Source organism: Mauremys reevesii, linkage group 1 (assembly GCF_016161935.1).
Source record: "Mauremys reevesii isolate NIE-2019 linkage group 1, ASM1616193v1, whole genome shotgun sequence".
Lineage (NCBI taxonomy): Eukaryota > Metazoa > Chordata > Testudines > Geoemydidae > Mauremys > Mauremys reevesii.
In genome coordinates this window covers 13,222,387-13,239,548 of record NC_052623.1, presented here as the reverse complement: position 1 = coordinate 13,239,548, position 17,162 = coordinate 13,222,387, and the positions used below count along the sequence as shown (strand labels likewise).

The window sequence follows — 17,162 nt, the reverse complement described above, 5'->3', positions numbered from 1 at the left end:
TTAATTCAGAACTCTGGAAGGTGTACGACCAGTTTAATTTTTCCCCTCCAAGGTGCATTACTTTGCCTTTATCAAAAGTGAACTTCATTTGCCATCGTTCCCCTAGCTTGGTTCGGTCTCTCTGAAATTCCTCACCATCCTCTCTAGCCCTAACTAACCTACATAATTTTGTGTCATCTGTACATTTTGCCCCTTCACTGCTCACCCCGTTAAAGGTGGGATTTCACCCTTAGATCCCGCCCTTGAGTCTCCCCACACACATCCAGGGGGCCCAGTGCGGAGCCATGGGGGGGGGTAGGTGCCTGCCTCAGTTTCCCCCAATGGGCTTGCGGTGAGTTCAGTGAGGCTTTTCTGCCGTGAACAGTGCCCCTCCAGAGGTCTGGTTTACTTAACCAAAGGTCAAACATGGCACGCACGCAAACCTTCCCCCCAGCATCCTAGCCAGGAGCGGACGAGTTAACGTTGGTCTGTCTGTTCCCCTGCAGCCAATTCATCTCCTCTGTCCAGCCTCCTTACCAGTAAAACTCTCTTGGCCCAGGACCCCCTTCTAGAGTCTGGCCTCTTGCCATCATCTGGGGAAGGGTGCCCCATGGATTCGGGCCCTGCACGCTGCGCAGCTCTCTGCAGTGGGGGGTAGTTCCTCTGGAGCACCCCTAGCCACTTCCCCTGAGTAGCCCCTCTTCTCAGGGCCTTCCTGACTGAGCCCTCGTTACCCTTCATTAGGCCTAGGCGTCCAGTGGCCAGGGCGGGCTAGGGGGCAGCCCAGGGCTGTAGCCACACGTGTACGGGCGGCCAGGCGGTCGATTGGTATCGGAGGCAATCCCAGGCAATGGTCAGGGTTCTTGCAGGGGTCCGTAGCTGGAGGAGCCAATGCCAGGGGCTGGCTCAGGGGGGTTGGAGAGGCAGGAGCCGGCAGATGACAGCTCCCTCTTCCTCCCGGGGCCTTTCTGGCGTGCCAGCAACCTCTGAGCGCGCTGCCGCCTGGCCCCACGGCCCAGGGCAGGCTGCTGTGCGTCTGCAGCCGTCAGCAGGAAGGCTGCTGGGCAGGGGCCGTGGTCTGGGGCACCCTGGTGGCGCAGCGGCTGAAGATTCCCAGCTTCGAAACCTGACAGTTCCTTGGCGACCGGCCTCCGAGCCACACACCTGAGGAGTCCGAGGTGGCTGGGGGTGGGCTGGTTCTCCTCAGCAGAGCCTGTCCCAGGAAAGCTGGGTCTCCGACCCCTCAGGGCCAGCTACTCTGTGCCCCTCCCCTGTCCAGATCATTAATAAATACATTAAACTACCCGGGGCCCACTACAGAGCCTTGAGCCCTGCACGGGGCACCTGCTGCCACGATGGAAATAGACCATTTCAGCCTATTTGTCGTTCCCGTCTCTAGCCACTCGCCCGTCCATGACGACACTTTGGCTCTCACCTGCCGCTACTTAGGCCGACTCCGCCCTTAAAATTTAGGTTGACGTCACTACAAAGCACAGGGTGTGAAAAATCGTATGCCAGAGCACTGTAGTCATGCCAACCTAACCCCCAGTGGCGATGATCTCGGTCAGGGTCCCCGCAGCGCCCGGCCCATACAGGGGCCCCCGGTCTCGGTCCCCGCAGCGCCCGGCCCATACGGGGGCCCCCGGTCTCGGTCCCCGCAGCGCCCGGCCCATACGGGGGCCCCCGGTCGGGGTCCCCGCAGCGCCCGGCCCATACGGGGGCCCCCGGTCGGGGTCCCCGCAGCGCCCGGCCCATACGGGGGCCCCCGGTCTCGGTCGGGGTCCCCGCAGTGCCCGGCCCATACGGGGGGCCCCCGGTCTCGGTCGGGGTCCCCGCAGCACCCGGCCCATTCGGGGTTCCTGATCTCACTCATGGCCTCTAGGCACTACTGTAACACACAGAATGGTTTGTTCTATGATGAATATCTTAGAAATAGCCTTCAAACTCACGCCCCACCTGCTAAATCCAAAGCATGCACAGGGGGCTGAAGAGCGCAAGATACGAGACCATCTTCTGCTCTGAGATCCCTCAGGCGACTCCCCTGCATTTGGGAATGACCCCAGGGCACCTGAGCTCCCCTCACGAGCATTCCGGTGGCCTCGCCAGCTCCAGGCTGAGGCACACTGACAGGGCAATGGGTGGTGCTCTCACTGCCGCAGCACAGCCAAGGTCTGGGAATCAGTAAGGCCTAGTGGCCAGATCACTGCAGAGGGCTCTAGGAGCCCTAGGTTCTAGTCCTGGCTCGGTCAACGCCAGGGGTGAGTCACTCTTCTGCTCTGTGCCTCAGTTTCCCCGTGGGGACGATGATTCTGGCCTTCCTCAGTAAAGTGCTTTGAGATCCCCAGATGCAGAGCGTTGCTGTTATGAAAGGGGAAGTTTCAGGGCTGGTGCCTTTCACTTTGATCCCTGAAGTATGTAAATCAAGGGCGATTTGAAAGTCAGTTTTGAATTTAATGATCTGTTTGCTGGTAAGAACCTGCCGGGGAACAGGGGACGCCCCCTTCCAGTAAAGATCTGCATGAAATCTGGCAGCCCTTCTGCTTTCTACTTCCTGCCTCTCTCCTTCCCAGCCCCTGCCCCAGCTTCCCTTTGCATCCAGTTAACACAATATCAGCCGTCCGTGGGCAGCCCTGAGCTGCCTTCTCATGAGCTCCCCCCAGCTCAGCGGGGTCAGGCCAGGGCTTGGAGAGATTTCCAAGGGTGATGCAGGAAGCAGGGCGGGTGACTCCTTCCGTTCAGCCTCTACGGATGAATTTCTGACTCGTGCGGTTGTGTTTGGAATGCGAAGGCAGAGGGAGCTCGGAGGGCGGCCCAGGATTCTGCTAGTGTAGCCAAGGGGGCGCCGTTCTTGGAGAAAAGGGCCCAATCCCCTGAGTTTATTCGGTCCCCTGGACCGACCACAATATCCTAGTCAGCGTGGTCAATTTCCCCTGCAGTTTTCAAATGGATCCACTATAGTCTTCTTCACCTTCCTGTCCTGAACTGCTGAGCAGTGACGTTGTGTGCTGGGAAACAACTGTTATGCTTCACCCCAGAGGTGGCTGCATCTCACATCCTTCCATGAATCAGAAACTAGGGCTCCCATAGAGCGAGAGCAACACTCTGCCCTGGAGAGCCTGAAGGCTAAATAGATGGAGGGGAGAGGAGCACGGAGAGGGGAAGTGTCCAAGGTCACCCAGCAAGTCAGAGGCAGAGCCGTGGATAAACCCCGGTGTCCCAGATCTCCGTCCGAGGACCCTCCCCACCAGGACACGCTGCTGGACTGAACAGCCCAGGGCCCTGATCCATTGCAAAGACGTACCCTGAGCTGTGAAAACAAGACGCCTGGCTAGACGCCAGCTCAGCCTGTGCAAACTTCCTTCCGCCAGCTCCAACTCCCACGGGCATCCCATCTGCTTGCCACGCCAGAACTCCCTGCTCTGTGCCGGCACTCGCGCCCGCCCAGAAGCCCGCAAGGGGCACGAGCACCTCACAGGATCAGGAGAGCAAGCACAGCAGAGCGCGCCCCCCCAAAGGGGCCCCAGAGATTCCAGGGCAGGGGGCGGTGGGAATGAGGGGGCGAGCGCAGAGTACGAGCAGATGCCCCCGACCCCTTTCCTAGCTCCACGCTCTCGAGGGACCTCCGCTATCAGCTGTTCCCAGGAGGATGGTGAAAACTATTCCATAGCCCTTCCATGCACAGGGCTCACCCCTCTACCCGCATGAACCCTCCCAGCCCTAGTGGCAGCCGGCGGAGGGGTGGCAATTCTCCATTTGCAGAAGGGGAAACTGAGGCACGGTGCCAAGAAAGTCGGTAGAAGAGCGAAGAATGGAACCCAGATGCCCCTATTCTAACCACACACCCCGGCTCCAGCTTTGAGAGCCGACACTGGCAGCAAGCTCACCCGTCTGGTGCAGCTCAGAGGCATACCCTCCTTTTCCCCCCACCCCATGCCCACACAGAAATACCCGCCTGGGCTGGGTGCCCCGGCCAGATGCTGGGAGAGCCACACTGCATGCTACAGGCTCCAGCTTCTCCCCTGACTCAAGGGCCTGTGGGGCCCGTCGAAGTCACATGTTGCTGGGGGCTCCCAGAGGGCTGTTACTGATATCTTAGTGACTAATCCCCCCCTGACAGCCAGCGACTCAGCTCCAGCGGGCAGCTGAGCAACACAAAGACCCGCTGTGCTGAGTTGCCGGCTATTTATTACACGCCGAGCTCCCAGGGCTGGAGACTGGCTGCAGCCGGGCGGCGGCAGGGCCCAGATGACGGACCGTGCGTGCTGATGCGCCTGAGCTATTTTAGACGCTTGGAGGGAAGTAACGAGAAATAAGAACCCGCTGGGAGCTGCGGGGCTACACAGTGGAGCCCTGGGCTCAGCTGGTAGTACCGTAATACAAATTACCCTTAGTCAGAGGGGAAGGGAGTGAACCAACTCAGTCACACCAGGGCCGCAGCAGTGAGAGAAATGACAGAGCTGCCGCCTGGAGCAAGGCACTAGGATGTAAGACTGGTCGAAGAAAATGTGCTGCGTTGTTAACCCCTGGAACTCATTGCCACAAGAACTCTGCCGAAGTAAAGACAGTTATTGAGAGAAGAAGAATCTCTGCAGTTACAGTAGACAGAATTAAAATGCATAAGGGATATAAATCCTCAGGCTTCAGGGCTTAAGCCAGCCACTGCCTGATGGGTCAGGAAGGATCTCTCCCCTAAAACTCCCTGTCTCTGGAAGGGTGTCTTCCTCTAAAGCAGCTGGTCCTGGCTGCTGTCAGGACATCAGCTCTGCTCGGACGCCGCATGGCCATCCCCGTCCCTGCAGTTGAGCGGGGAGGGGAGTACGAGGCTGGGGACGCAGGGGGGTTGGGAATGACTGGATCCTGGGGTAATGGGCTTGGGGCAGTCAGCACTGGCCAGGCCCTCCTTGACATTAGGAGCTCATCAGAGCCAGACAGGCTGGATAACCTGTGCAGTTTCCCTGAGCCTCCATACTGGGCTCCATGCGGCTGGCAATGACAATGATTCAAGCAGGCGGGGGGGAGGGGGGAAGGGGAGAGGAACCTTGCCACTCCAAGGCCTGGGCACCGACTGACGACAGAGGAATGCCGCGGCTCAGCGACCTGGCTCCAAGCCTCCCAGCTGCGGGGCTCGGGCCATCTCCACTCCGGCAGCCCGGCGCGCCCGGCACTGGCGGCTTTGTTCTGTAAATCGACACGGCAGAACTGTGAGAGGAATGTCTCCCCCACCCCCGTCAAGGGTGGGTGGGCACCGGGGCAAAGATCCCCTCCCCCACCAGAGTCCCCCACCTCCCCTCTAACTGTGCTAATGCCCTCTCCGACTGCTGCACTGCAAGGGGATCAGCTCCCGGAGGGAGGCAGGAGCGCCCCTCAAAGGCCTGGGGTGCCGGGGTGCATGCCCCTGGATTCAGCTGTGATCCTCTCATTTGTCTGCCCTGGGGCCAGGTGGCATAAAAAAAAAAAAAAAGAGTCTCCTCTCCTGCTCTTTTCAGGGTCTGGCTGCGCCCCCACCCCAGCAGAGCCGAGCCAGTCTGGCGGGATCCCCAGCCCACAGCGAAGGCTCATCTGACCCCACTGACCCCCCGAGAGGGGCCAGTCGGCAGGTTAGCAGCTTCCCTCTTCTTGGGATCTCGGCAAGTGCCAGCAGGCACTGCGGTATTGCTCCCTGGCGCCTGCCCCGGGGGCAGCAGGCCTGCGGGTCAATACCTGCTCTGTTAGCCAGATCGATGTGGAGGATGCGTCAGAGCTGGACAATAATGGGCATGGGGGGAAGGCCGGGCAGGGGCTTTGCCTGGGGAGAAGGGAGTGGGAGGGGAGGGGGCAGATGGGGCTCCCGCAGGCTTTTCCAGTGCTGGGGGAACAGCCTCGCAGGGAAGAGGTCACGAATCAGCAACTAGAGCACCCCTCCCCCCACAGAGGTAGGTAGATCGAAGGCTCTGATAAGACTTTTGCCCTAACAGCTGAGTGCTCATTGCTCCGCAGTGCTGGGCCTCCCAGCTCTTTGGGGCAGGGAGTGTCTGGGCGCCCTGCTCTGTGCATGGGGTGCCCGGGTGCACCATGCTGCAGCTAAAGTATTACTCCCCCTGGGCAGCTGGGACACTGATGCACTGGGACACGAAGTGACTTGCCCATGGTCACACGGAGTCCGGGGCAGAGCCGAGAGCTACCCGGCGGCCTCCCGACCTGGCACCAGAACCCCCTAGGCCGTCCCTCTTTCAAGGCCAAGCCAGCGCTGCAGCCTCGAGCGGCTCGGATCAGGCAAAACTCGGAGCCTTCAGAGCTCACCGCTGATTTCTCCGTCACGCTTTCTATTACGGCTCCATGGATAAAGGGTTAATGAGCTGTTCGTAGATTAATCAGTTCCTGAAACCCTCCCGTGCACCCTCCCCCGAGGCGCAGGTAACCACCCGTCCGCTCGCATCCATTAATCATTAGTCAGCTTTTCCGAAAGGGAACCTCCCGAACCAGAGCCATCAGGCCGGATTGTCACGCTGACCCACAGGGGTGCCGGCTCCTCCCAGGACAGGGGGCGAGGCGTGGCGGGGGGAGAAGGCCACGTTTAAAGATCTCCCCAGGGGCCACTGGTGCATTTGTAAAGGTGGAGCCCTGCGAAGGGTTAAGGAACCCGCCTGCCTTCCTGTAACCCAGGAACACTCCCTGGCCGACTTCTGCGCCAGGGTTATTTTTAGGTCCCAGCAGTGATTTATTTTCCCCTCCGTGTCTCTCGCGCGCACAGCGGCAGGCGGCCTCCGTGCCCTCTCCCTCGGTGAAAAGCCCACCCAGAGCTGCCGGGATCCAGGGGCAGGCAGCAGACCCAGGCCCGGGAAAGCCCGGCCAGCAGCTGGGTCAGAGCAGGGCAGCTTGCCCAGGTCTCTGCCGGCCATTTGCCTGGATGGAGACGTGGGAGCGGGCAAGGCAGAGGCCGCTAGTGAAGGGATCCAGCCGCCGGTTTGAATCCAGCCCAGGGCTGCAGTCATTTACCGACAACACCAGGCCCTGACTGTCCAGGGCCCTAGCTGAAGCGAGTTTGAGGCATCTCAGCCCAGCGGACAAGCGCCCCCGCCACATCGTGTGGCTGGGTGGGGATGGGTCTCGGCCAAGCAGTGACAGAGCAATGGAAACTCGCGCGCCCCCTGCCCCAGCAGGGGAGAAGATCCCATCCAGCGCAATCTCCGGGGCTCTCCTTAGGCCCCAAGGAGACACAAAGCTGCCACTGAGGCAGCAGCCCGGTGGTAATGAGCCCGGAGAGGGGGTGGAAGGCCCGTGGGGGGTGGGGGAGAGCCCTGCGTAATTACAGCTGGCCCTTCTCCGTGCGGCGCGAAGGAACAGAGCGTTCTCACCACAGCACAAAGGCACCATGCATGAGGGGAGGGAGCGGGCAGAGTCGGCACCGTTCCCAGGGCAGCAGCTGGAGCTGAAGCGTGTTTGCAGAGAGGAAATCGCTTTTCCAGGGCCAGCCCTTCGGGGGCTCCAAGGCCAGGGGGAGCTCACAGCGGGAGGCGGGCAAACAGTCAGGGTGCCCAGAGCACCCAGCCCCGGCTCTGTGGGCTGAGCGGCAGCACGGGCTAGTGGCTAGAGCACGGGGCAGGAGGGGTGGGATTCACACAGATCGGCTGCTAAATGCTGAATCGAGCTCCTGAGCTCCCTCAGTTCTCAAATCCTTCCTGTTCCAGGACCCCCTCCCCACCAGAACTCTTGGGGCCCTGCTCTCAGCTGGGATTTCCCGGAGGTGCTGCTACCCAGGCTGGAATAATTCCACTGACCGACACGCGGGCAGGCGATTTCTCCGCTCGCCACAGGGCAGACGCAGAGTCACTCGAGTGCCCGCCACGGACGCTGTGCTAATGGGGATTTTCTTACGGCGCAGGGAGTCAGGGCAGCGTTCCGGCCGCGCCGCGCGGCATCCCCACCGCCACCCTAAATCCCCACGCGTCCCCCCAGGGGGAGGGTCCTCGCCAGCGCCCGGCTCTGCACAGCGCCTCAGAAACATCCCCACACCCCAGCAGCGCTGACTAGACAGGATTGAGAGAATCGCGGAACTGGCCCACGAGGCAACAGAAAATCGCCAGGTCATTTCCTCTGGCGCTACCGCGTGGGCGGGCCTCGGCCCTGCCCACACAACCCAGCCCAGCCCGGGTCACCAGCAGAACCAGCACAGCCCTGCTCAGGTGCCAAGGGGCCGGACGGGAGGATCGTTCCCTTCCAATCAGAGACAGGAATCGGTTCACCAGACCTTTGCAACGAGGGCGGTCGCAGGCAGATGACTGGCTTGGCTTGGGGCAGATGGATTTTGTAATAAAAGCACAAAGCAGAGACACTTGCTGCTTGGCTCACGGAGGGAGGGCAGAATTCATTGCTCAGCGGTGCCAGCCTGAGCCCAGACGGCTCCCAGGCGGGTTTCGCAGAAGCTGCCGTACAGAACAACGTTTCATTCCCTAACCTCTGGCTGCACCCCTCTCCCGGAGTCCAGACATCACGGGCCACCTGTTGAGTTAGGAATCAGGGGCCCGAATGGCTGACTGGCAGAGCACCCAGAGATCCCTAGACTTCAAGAGGGCCCCAGTCCCACAGCCACACACCGCAATGTGTTGGCAGAATAACCCCAGCTACCTGAGGCTTCCCGGTGGTCACCAGCTGGCCACAGCACAGACAGACCCCACCCCGCATCCGTCCGCTGCAAGAAGCCCAGGCCCTGCCACTTGAGCTAAAGGAGAATCCCCATTAGCCAGTAGCAGTAGAGGGTCTATGACACAGTTAGCATGTTGCCTACGGCCCTGCTGGGAAGCTGCAAGAGGACTGTCCCCTTGGCAGAGCCGTATCAGAGAAGGGATTGGCAGAGGCAGTCGCTGCAAGTGGGGGGAGGGGGGCACAGATGTAAGCCAGGAAAGCCCTCAATCGCCAGCTTTTCCTCATCGGAGTTCAGCTCTGGCCCTTAATCCCAATGAACGAACTGGGCAGGAGGAGGTTAATTCCCCTCCCCCACCCTCGGCAGGGCAGGAGTCAGAGCACCTCAGCCATGGGGATATGGACACTGCAGGGCTGGCCTGCCCCCACGCCGGGTCACTGGCACAAGGAGCTGATGCCGAGGGATGCCGTCCCCGGGCAGGCCACCAGATCAGAGAACAGCGGTGCTGCTGTGCCACGTGCCCCACACCCAACCGCAGACATGCGCCTCCCACAGCGCCAGCTCAATGCCTGCCATTCAGCCCAGACGTGGGCATCCGTAGGGAACCTGGCAACAGCCTCACTGGGCATCTTCCCTATCGGATGTCTCATTGCCTCTGCCTCGGCCAGTGGCCATTCTGTGTGCCAGCAAGTATGGACAGGCTGGTCACTGCTTGGAGGAGGCCTCTGAAAAACCACCATAAGAAAGGCCGTACCAGGTCAGACCAAAGGTCCATCCAGCCCAGTATCCTGTCTACCGACAGTGGCCAATGCCAGGTGCCCCAGAGGGAGTGAACCTAACAGGCAATGATCAAGTGATCTCTCTCCTGCCATCCATCTCCATCCTCTGACGAACAGAGGCTAGGGACACCATTCCTTACCCATCCTGGCTAATAGCCATTAATGGACTTAACCTCCATGAATTTATCCAGTTCTCTCTGAAACCCTGTTATAGTCCTAGCCTTCACGGCCTCCTCAGGCAAGGAGTTCCACAAGTTGACTGTGCGCTGTGTGAAGAAAAACTTCCTTTTATTTGTTTTAAACCTGCTGACCATTAATTTCATACTAGTTCTTGTATTATGGGAATAAGTAAATAACTTTTCCTTATCCACTTTCTCCACACCACTCATGATTTTATATACCTCTATCATATCCCCCCTCAGTCTCCTCTTTTCCAAGCTGAAGAGGCCTAGCCTCTTTACTCTCTCCTCATATGGGACCCATTCCAAACCCCTAATCATTTTAGTTGCCCTTTCATTTGGTGCCAGGGGGCAGGGAGATGCGCCAGCGTCCTGTGCAGCTCCTATAACCTGCGCGGGCACACGATCGATCACCTGGCACCAGCCCCCAGGGTCTCCATGGGACAGCGCAGCCTGCAAGGAGCCACCACAAAACGAGACCTCCTCACGTCTCTCAGATCAACACCGCACACCAGCCGGTCTGGTCAGCTCTCCCACCCCCCGCCCACTAAGGACACACACCACAAAGGGACAGACTGACAGCGTGGGCCAACTAGATTGCAGCAATGGTTAACGAGCGCTGGTACTTCTGGTTTCCCCTCCCTGCCCTAACGATGGGTTACCAGTGCCCGCTGCCCGACTGGCCTGCTACAAACACCCAGTGCAGGCAGGTTCTTAACAACACCTACCACCCACTGGGTGCAGAGACAGGAAGCGAATTCCTCAAGGTCACAGAGCAGCTCAGGCCTCTCGGCTGCCGGATGCTGCCCTCCTGTAGCCGACTGATCTAGTACGTTGGGAAGCACCAAGTTCTAGCCCCGTGGCACGGTTCATGTCGGTGGGGCGACCACGCATCCTTTCCCAGGCACCGATACAAGGAGCCGGGACATCACTTCATCGAATTTGCAGATTTGCAGGGAAAGGAATGTCAGGGCACAACAACGGGACCTTTCTAGAGTGAAACAGGACAAACCACCCCCAGCAGACGTTGCACTGAGCCCAGCGTTGAGACCTGCTCGGTGAAAGGACGAGGAATATTCATGCCACTGCAGCATGAGGCAGCGATCGGCCAGGATCCAAACAAGTCTGAGGAAGTCCGGATGCCACTCTGAGTTTTGTGGCTTGCCCCTGTTGCTACTGTAATGAGCTGCCAAGTGTGGACACGGAGCACTGCCCTCTATTGGATGGAATTCAAACTCCTCCACTGTGTGTCATAGGCCCAATACTGCTAATTTATGGGGATCCTCCATTAGCAAAAGTGGCAGGACTCTGGGCTTTGGAAGCAGGTGGATTTAAGTTGCAGACAGCTGATTATGAAATTCTGTGCAAGGGAGGGTCCCAGTTGGCCAGAGATTTGTTAGAGAGTAAAGGGCTGGACCTACACCACCCATGTAAACTCGTCCGAAGCTCCGATCTGAACGTCGCAGTCCGGAACCCAGCTCCTTCAACATTGGAAGGTGCCTGGCATTGGCGCTGACCTTATACAGGCTCCAGTCGAGCCTCGAGCCCCGGCTGCTGTGAGTTAAGTCGAGTGTCCAGCAACTGGAAAGGGGGCTGGCTGGGGGGGTTAACAACGGGAAAATGCCTCCCCATCATGCTCCCCAAAAGCAGGAGCTAACCCGGTTTGCCACAGGAAACATACCAGTCCCTCTGGAGCAGAGCCCTACCACAGGAAGCACTGGACCTGCCCTGGCTTGTAAGGCACCGGGGAGGTGCTAAGCACCTATTATAAAAGTGAATGGGAGACACAGGGACTCAGCACCTCTAGGGGGCAAATAGGCCTGGTGGTTTTTATACAAGGACAAAGGCACAAGCTAGGAGAGTCTGCGATTTGGGCCTGCCAGGGGCAGGAGGGGGGGCACTGATGCCTTATGGGGTATGGAGGCTGCAGCAGGCTCCTGAATGGCCCTCCAGCACCATGGGGAGCCTTTCCAAGTGGAGAATGCTGCAGTAAGGCAAATCGGCGCCCTCGCCCAGCCACCCCATGGGGTCACTTCCCTGGCCCGGGACACCATCACCACAGAATAGAGTCAATTTCAAAATCAAAGGTCATCTCAACTCCTGGCCCACCTAAGCTGCCTCTTCTGGTTAAGTCCCGAGCTCCCTGCCCATGTCTGGGGGATTTCAATTCCGGGTTCTGATTTTTCTCCCCCATCCTGCTGTGGGACAGGCCCACACGCCGTGTTGGAGGACAGGGAACAGCTGACTCTGCCGGGGACCAGACCCAAGTGCTGTCGGATTCACAGCACAAGCAAAGAAGGAACCTGCCTTCTCATCTCTTGCCGCTGCAGATACCTTGCGTCCTACCTGCAACGCCAGTCAAGAAAGGAGACCTGTGGCTAGCACTTTACCCAACAACCCAGCCCTGCCCCGCTGGGAGGCAGGATCACCCCCTCACTTTACCCTGCAGTGGTCCAGTTCTGACACGGGAGCACAGAAGCTTCCTACATCAACAGAAAGGTTTTTCCATCCATGTCGCCACTCCATCCCGCCGGGAGGTGGTAAGTAGCTCAGTGGAAGAATTCTTCCCTCATCCTAGCTGCGTCTACACAGGGGCTTTGGTTGCCCTAACTCCACTGCACAGCACCATAGCGAGGTTATCTAATTATTAAGTGTAGACCTGGCCTGAGACACACAGAGGTTAAGGGACATGCCCAACAGCCACAGCAAATTGGTAGCAGAGTCAGGAGTAGAACACAAGGCCTCCAACACCCAGCCCTGGGTTTATTTCACCTTATTTTTGGGTTTTCTGTCACTCCCGTCACTGGAGCCAGAGAACCCGCCAAGCAAAACCTTCAGGAACTCGGGAGAGCTGGATTCAAATCCCAGGTGTGCAACAGCCTCCCAGCCTGACCTGGGGCGAACCACACTGCTGCTCTATGCGTCAGCTGCCCCCCGGCCCATCTTTCTGCCCCCCGTTGTCCCTAGTAAATCCTTCGAGGCAGGGCCTGTCTCGGGCAGCACCCAGCACCTTAGGGCCCTCGTCTTGGCTGGGGCTGGCTCTAGGCATTACAGTCACAATTATACCAACTCCCACTGCCCAAGAGGGATGTGCAACTGGACCGCCTGATCTGTAGGTCTGGGGTCCAACAGCCATTTTTGGATGCTGGTGTCCATTACACAAACAGCTCTGTGTAGGGATGTAGGTAGACACACATACATACACTTATCGCCTCTAACTTTCTCAGCTCTCTGGGGCTGTCTGCTGTGTACAGCGCCTAGCACACAGGGGCTCTGATCCATGGCGGGGGCAGAGCACAGGGGCATTGGCAGAGCACACTGCAGGATCTGATGACCGTAGAAGATCTAACCGCCCGCCCCCCTCCTCACCCCCAAGCCAGGAGACCGGGGGAGCATTTATTTGTGCGCCAGAAGGGACAGGAACCTCCCTCGGGGTGGGGGGCTTACTCCAGCTCTGCATCCTGCCTCCCCCCTCTCTGATCGGGGGAACCGCAGCGCCCTCGGCTCAGCCGGGACGGAGAGGGAAGTCAGGGCCCGGCGCCGGTCCTTACGCTGCACGTACAGCCCGGGGCAGGGGCACCCGCAGCCGGGACAGGCCCCCTCGCCCCGCTTGTCTCCGGCACAGGCCAGGGGGGCTCTGTGCCTGACCCCCCCCCCGCGCCCATCCCCGTGGCGCCCGGGCGGAGGACTCACAGCACGCAGAGGGCGTAGGCGCCCGAGACGCTCTCGCTGTCCCGCACCAAGAAGCTGCCGTCTCGGCCGGCTCTGGCCAGCAGCTCCTCCGCCGCCGCTCGGCTCAGGTCCCGGTGGTACCAGAGCGGTGCCGGGCTGGCGGGCCCCGGGCTGGCGCCGCTGCCCCCGCCGCACGCCATGCCCCTCCCCGGGGCCGGCTCAGCCCGGGGGCCCCGCGCTCCGCTTGCCAAAGGAGGCCACGAACCAACCCAAACGGAGCAAAGTTCAGCTCGCCCCGGCGCCTCCGAGTCGGAGCTCGCGCAGCGCCCGCAGCCCGGCCGGGCTCGGGGCTAACATCCCCCCGGGCAGGGAGCCGCCGCTTCCTTCCAGGCGCGCCGCGGGGCCGGGCGCATCGCGGGCGGTGTCCGGGGGCCCCGGGACGCCGCTGGGGTCCGGCTGCGGGGAGCCCGGGCCGAGGGGTCTCGCCCCGCCGCGTCCTCTGCCCCCGCCGCCGCCGCCGCCCCACGCGGGGGAGAAAGTTTCCTCCTGCAGAACAAAAGGAGCAGAAGTTGCGAGGAGCCGGAGCGGGGGCTGCGCACGGGCTCCCTCTTCCTCCAGGAAGCCCCCTGCACCCGCGCGCCAGCGACTCTGCGGAGCAAAGGGCGAGGGTTTTCCAACATCACCGAGGGGGGGCCGAGCGCCCGGGACAATGGGACATTCAGGGCTGCGGGCAGAAGCCACGGGGGGGGGGTTGTTCCTGAGCAAACAGCCGCGCGGTTTTTTCTTCCTTCCCAAAAAAAGGAGAAGGGAGGGAGCAGCAGCGGGCTCGCGCCGGGGTTTTGCTGCTCCTCCGCGCTGCAAAGTTTCCCTGGCTGCGGCGGCCGTTCACGCCCCCTTGCTGCTAAGTGTCTGTCGCTTCCCCCTTTGCAGGCTGGGCCATGGCAAGTCCCGGCTCCGCAGGCGCGGCTCACCTTCCCTGGGCAGCTCCTGCAGGCAGGGCTGGCTCAGAGCAGCGCGCTCTCTTCCTGCGAAATGCAGTCCCGCTCTGCCCTTCGGAGCATGCCTGCTCAGCCTGCGGACGGAGCGGGCAAACAGAACCACCCAGGCGGAAAAATGTAGCTAGTGGCATAATAAGTAATGAATAAACTTCCTCATGCAGCCTTGCATGACAACTAGTGGCTGCTCTTAAAGGGACAGTGCCTGGGTCTTCGGTTCTTTTACTGGGGGGGTTATACAAATGGCTTAAGGGATAATCACCAGCTTTATAGCTCTATTTGGGCATAAGCTTTCATGGGTAAAAACCCCACTTCTTCAGCTGCACGGAGTGAAAAGTGACTGATATGGGCATAAATATATAAACAGACTCCAAGAGAAACCGCAGAGCCACCATTTAATTGCAAACTTAACACCATTAATTTGGGCTTGAATAGGGACTGGGAGTGGCTGGCTCACTACAAAACCAATTTTCCCTCTCTTGGTATTGACACCTCCTCATCAATTATTGGGAGTGGACCACATCCACCCTGACCGAATTGGGCTTGTCAACACTAGTTCTCCACTTGTAAGGTAACTCCCTTCACTGCATGTGCCAGTATAGTTATGTCTGTATCTGCAATTTTCAATCCATGCATCGGAAGAAGTGGGGTTTTTACCCACGAAAGCTTATGTCCAAATAAATCTGTTAGTCTTTAAGGTGCCACCGGACTCAGTGTTGTTTTTGTGGATAGAGATTAACACGGCTACCCCATGATACTTTATGTTTTAGCACAGATCTAGGAGCTCTCTGTAAGCCCCAAAGCTGGTCTCTCTCACCAATAACAGATATTACTTCCCCTGCCTTGTCTCCCTTGTAGCACCTTCCATCAGGAGGGATCCCATTTAAAAGGTTCTATATGCAGCTGCCACCTCTGGGGTGGATTGCAGCTGCAGCTTATCACCAGGGATCCTAGTTTTCCATGATTAAAAAAAACCAACATTCTCTGATCAAAAGACCATAAAAATCCACATTTTTCCATGATTAAAACAAAACGTTGAACTTAGTAGAACCCCATTTATCTGAGCCTCCATTATCCAGCTCTCCGTATTAACAGAACCACCAGCCGCCTGGGGCTGACAGCGCCAGGGCTGGGGCTGGGACCGTTGCAGCTGGTGGTTCTGTTAATACAAAGAGCCGGATACTGGAGGCTCAGATAAATGGGGTTCTAATCAACATGTGTTTATCTTTTCACAAAATGGAAAAACGAAAAATTCTCTGTAAAAACTCAAACTCTGGGTTTTTCCGTAGCAAGTACAGATCCTAGAAATCTGTTTATCACCCACCAGCCACTGCTTGCAGGACTTTGGGCAAATCACTTAAGCTCTGTGCTTTGATTTCTCCTCTATAAAAGGAAGATAATAGTTCTGGCTTGTTTAGTTAGACCGCAAACTCTTCATCATAGGAACTGTCATAGGCCCTGAGCTTGGTTAGAGGCACAAGATGCTGCTAAATAAACTTACTTCATATTTGTTTAATGCTGACAACATGCTCACCACTGTAGCAGAGAACTTGGCAGGAAATGGTTTATTTCCTCCATGAAAAATGTTGATGAAATTTTAGAAATTGTGTTCCCTGAAATTCTTCTTTCCAAATTCCTCAGGATTTTACTGAAAAGCCAAAAAACGGCAAACAAATTTTAAAAAAAAATTGGCTAGCTGGGCAAACATTTGTGGGTTTACTGAAAATTTTTGCTCTGGTGGCTGAAATCTTTCAGTTTTACCCAAAATTAACAAACAAAAAAGGTGGTTTTTTCCCCAACAAAAAACAAACCCTACACAAAAAAGTTCTCAAAATCAAACATTTCATGGCAAACTTTCCACATGGAGAAAACAATTATTTTTCTTGAAAAAAAATGGTTAGAGAGAAAAAGTTTGATCAGTTTGACTGGTCAGCTCACATAAAGCCAGTCACGGCTCACAGGAGCTTAGGAGAGCGAGAAGACAGAGCAACCTGGGGGTTGGGTTGCCAATTTTGGTTGGACATATTCCAAGATTGTTGTTTAATTCCTGGAGGAATCCAGGATTCCTGGGGGATTCAGGGGTGGGGAAGTGTGCATGGGATCCTGCCCTTTGTTTAAAAAAATACAGGATCATCACACAACCATTTGAGACAGGAAGTGAAGACGAACACCAGTTGAAACTACAAGAAGAATTTAGGGTGACGGAATGTAATTGCCCGAGTTGGAATTTAGTGAGGATACCACAATTAATGTGCTCTCTCTTGTGCGAAGCAGCAGGGGAGCTCAGGCTTGGTACGGAAAGCGTTCCCAGGTACGGCAGTCCTCAGCCTTTCAGAAGGGCGGGTGCTAATAACAAAATCCACAAGTGGGCAAGGCCCTTGGACTGGCCTCTCACCTAAATGGCCAGACTTTGCCAGCAGCACGGCGTCCTCAAGCACCGTGTTGGGGTATTGCTTTGGGACTGGCTGGGAGGGAGGGTGCCACCCACTGGCATGCCACTTCCTGCTAGGGAATCGCCTTGGAGGCAGGATTCAAACCCAGCACCTTGTGGAGATCGGCCAGAGTGCAAGCAAACCACTTACCTATCACTGCTCTATAGCGACAAACAGACCCGCCCCTTTAATCCTGTTGCAATACAAACCAGGGGCGGGGGCTGCATTTTGTCCCACAATAAGGATGTGGACTTGCACGTGAGGCATAAAACCTTCCCGTCCCCTGCTGCAAAGAACTTCACCCCAGGGAGGGAGAAGGGAAGCCACCCCAGCTCGGCAGGGTGCATGGAAGTGGGAATCAGCTCCCCAGGGGTTCTGTACCTCTTGGATCTCCGATGACCTCCCCTCCCCAACTGAAGAGCCCTGGAGGGGCCTCCCCCACCCATGCTGACTCCCAATCAGAGGGAGAGTGTCACAGCTGATTGATGAGTCCTGGCCCTTGATGC

At 58.0% G+C, this 17,162-nt stretch overlaps 1 protein-coding gene across 2 annotated transcripts in view; it reads right to left on the bottom strand.

Annotated features, from left to right (window-relative positions):
• The window catches only part of INPPL1 (inositol polyphosphate phosphatase like 1), a 70,181-nt gene extending 56,587 nt beyond the window's left edge, over positions 1-13,594 (bottom strand). For both annotated transcript variants that reach the window (XM_039532552.1, XM_039532558.1), the window contains exon 1: positions 13,251-13,594. In XM_039532552.1, the coding sequence (XP_039388486.1) occupies positions 13,251-13,429 (179 nt within the window). In that variant the 5' untranslated portion in view covers positions 13,430-13,594. The remainder of the gene's footprint in view (positions 1-13,250) is intronic.
• Between the last annotated feature and the right edge of the window lie 3,568 nt (positions 13,595-17,162).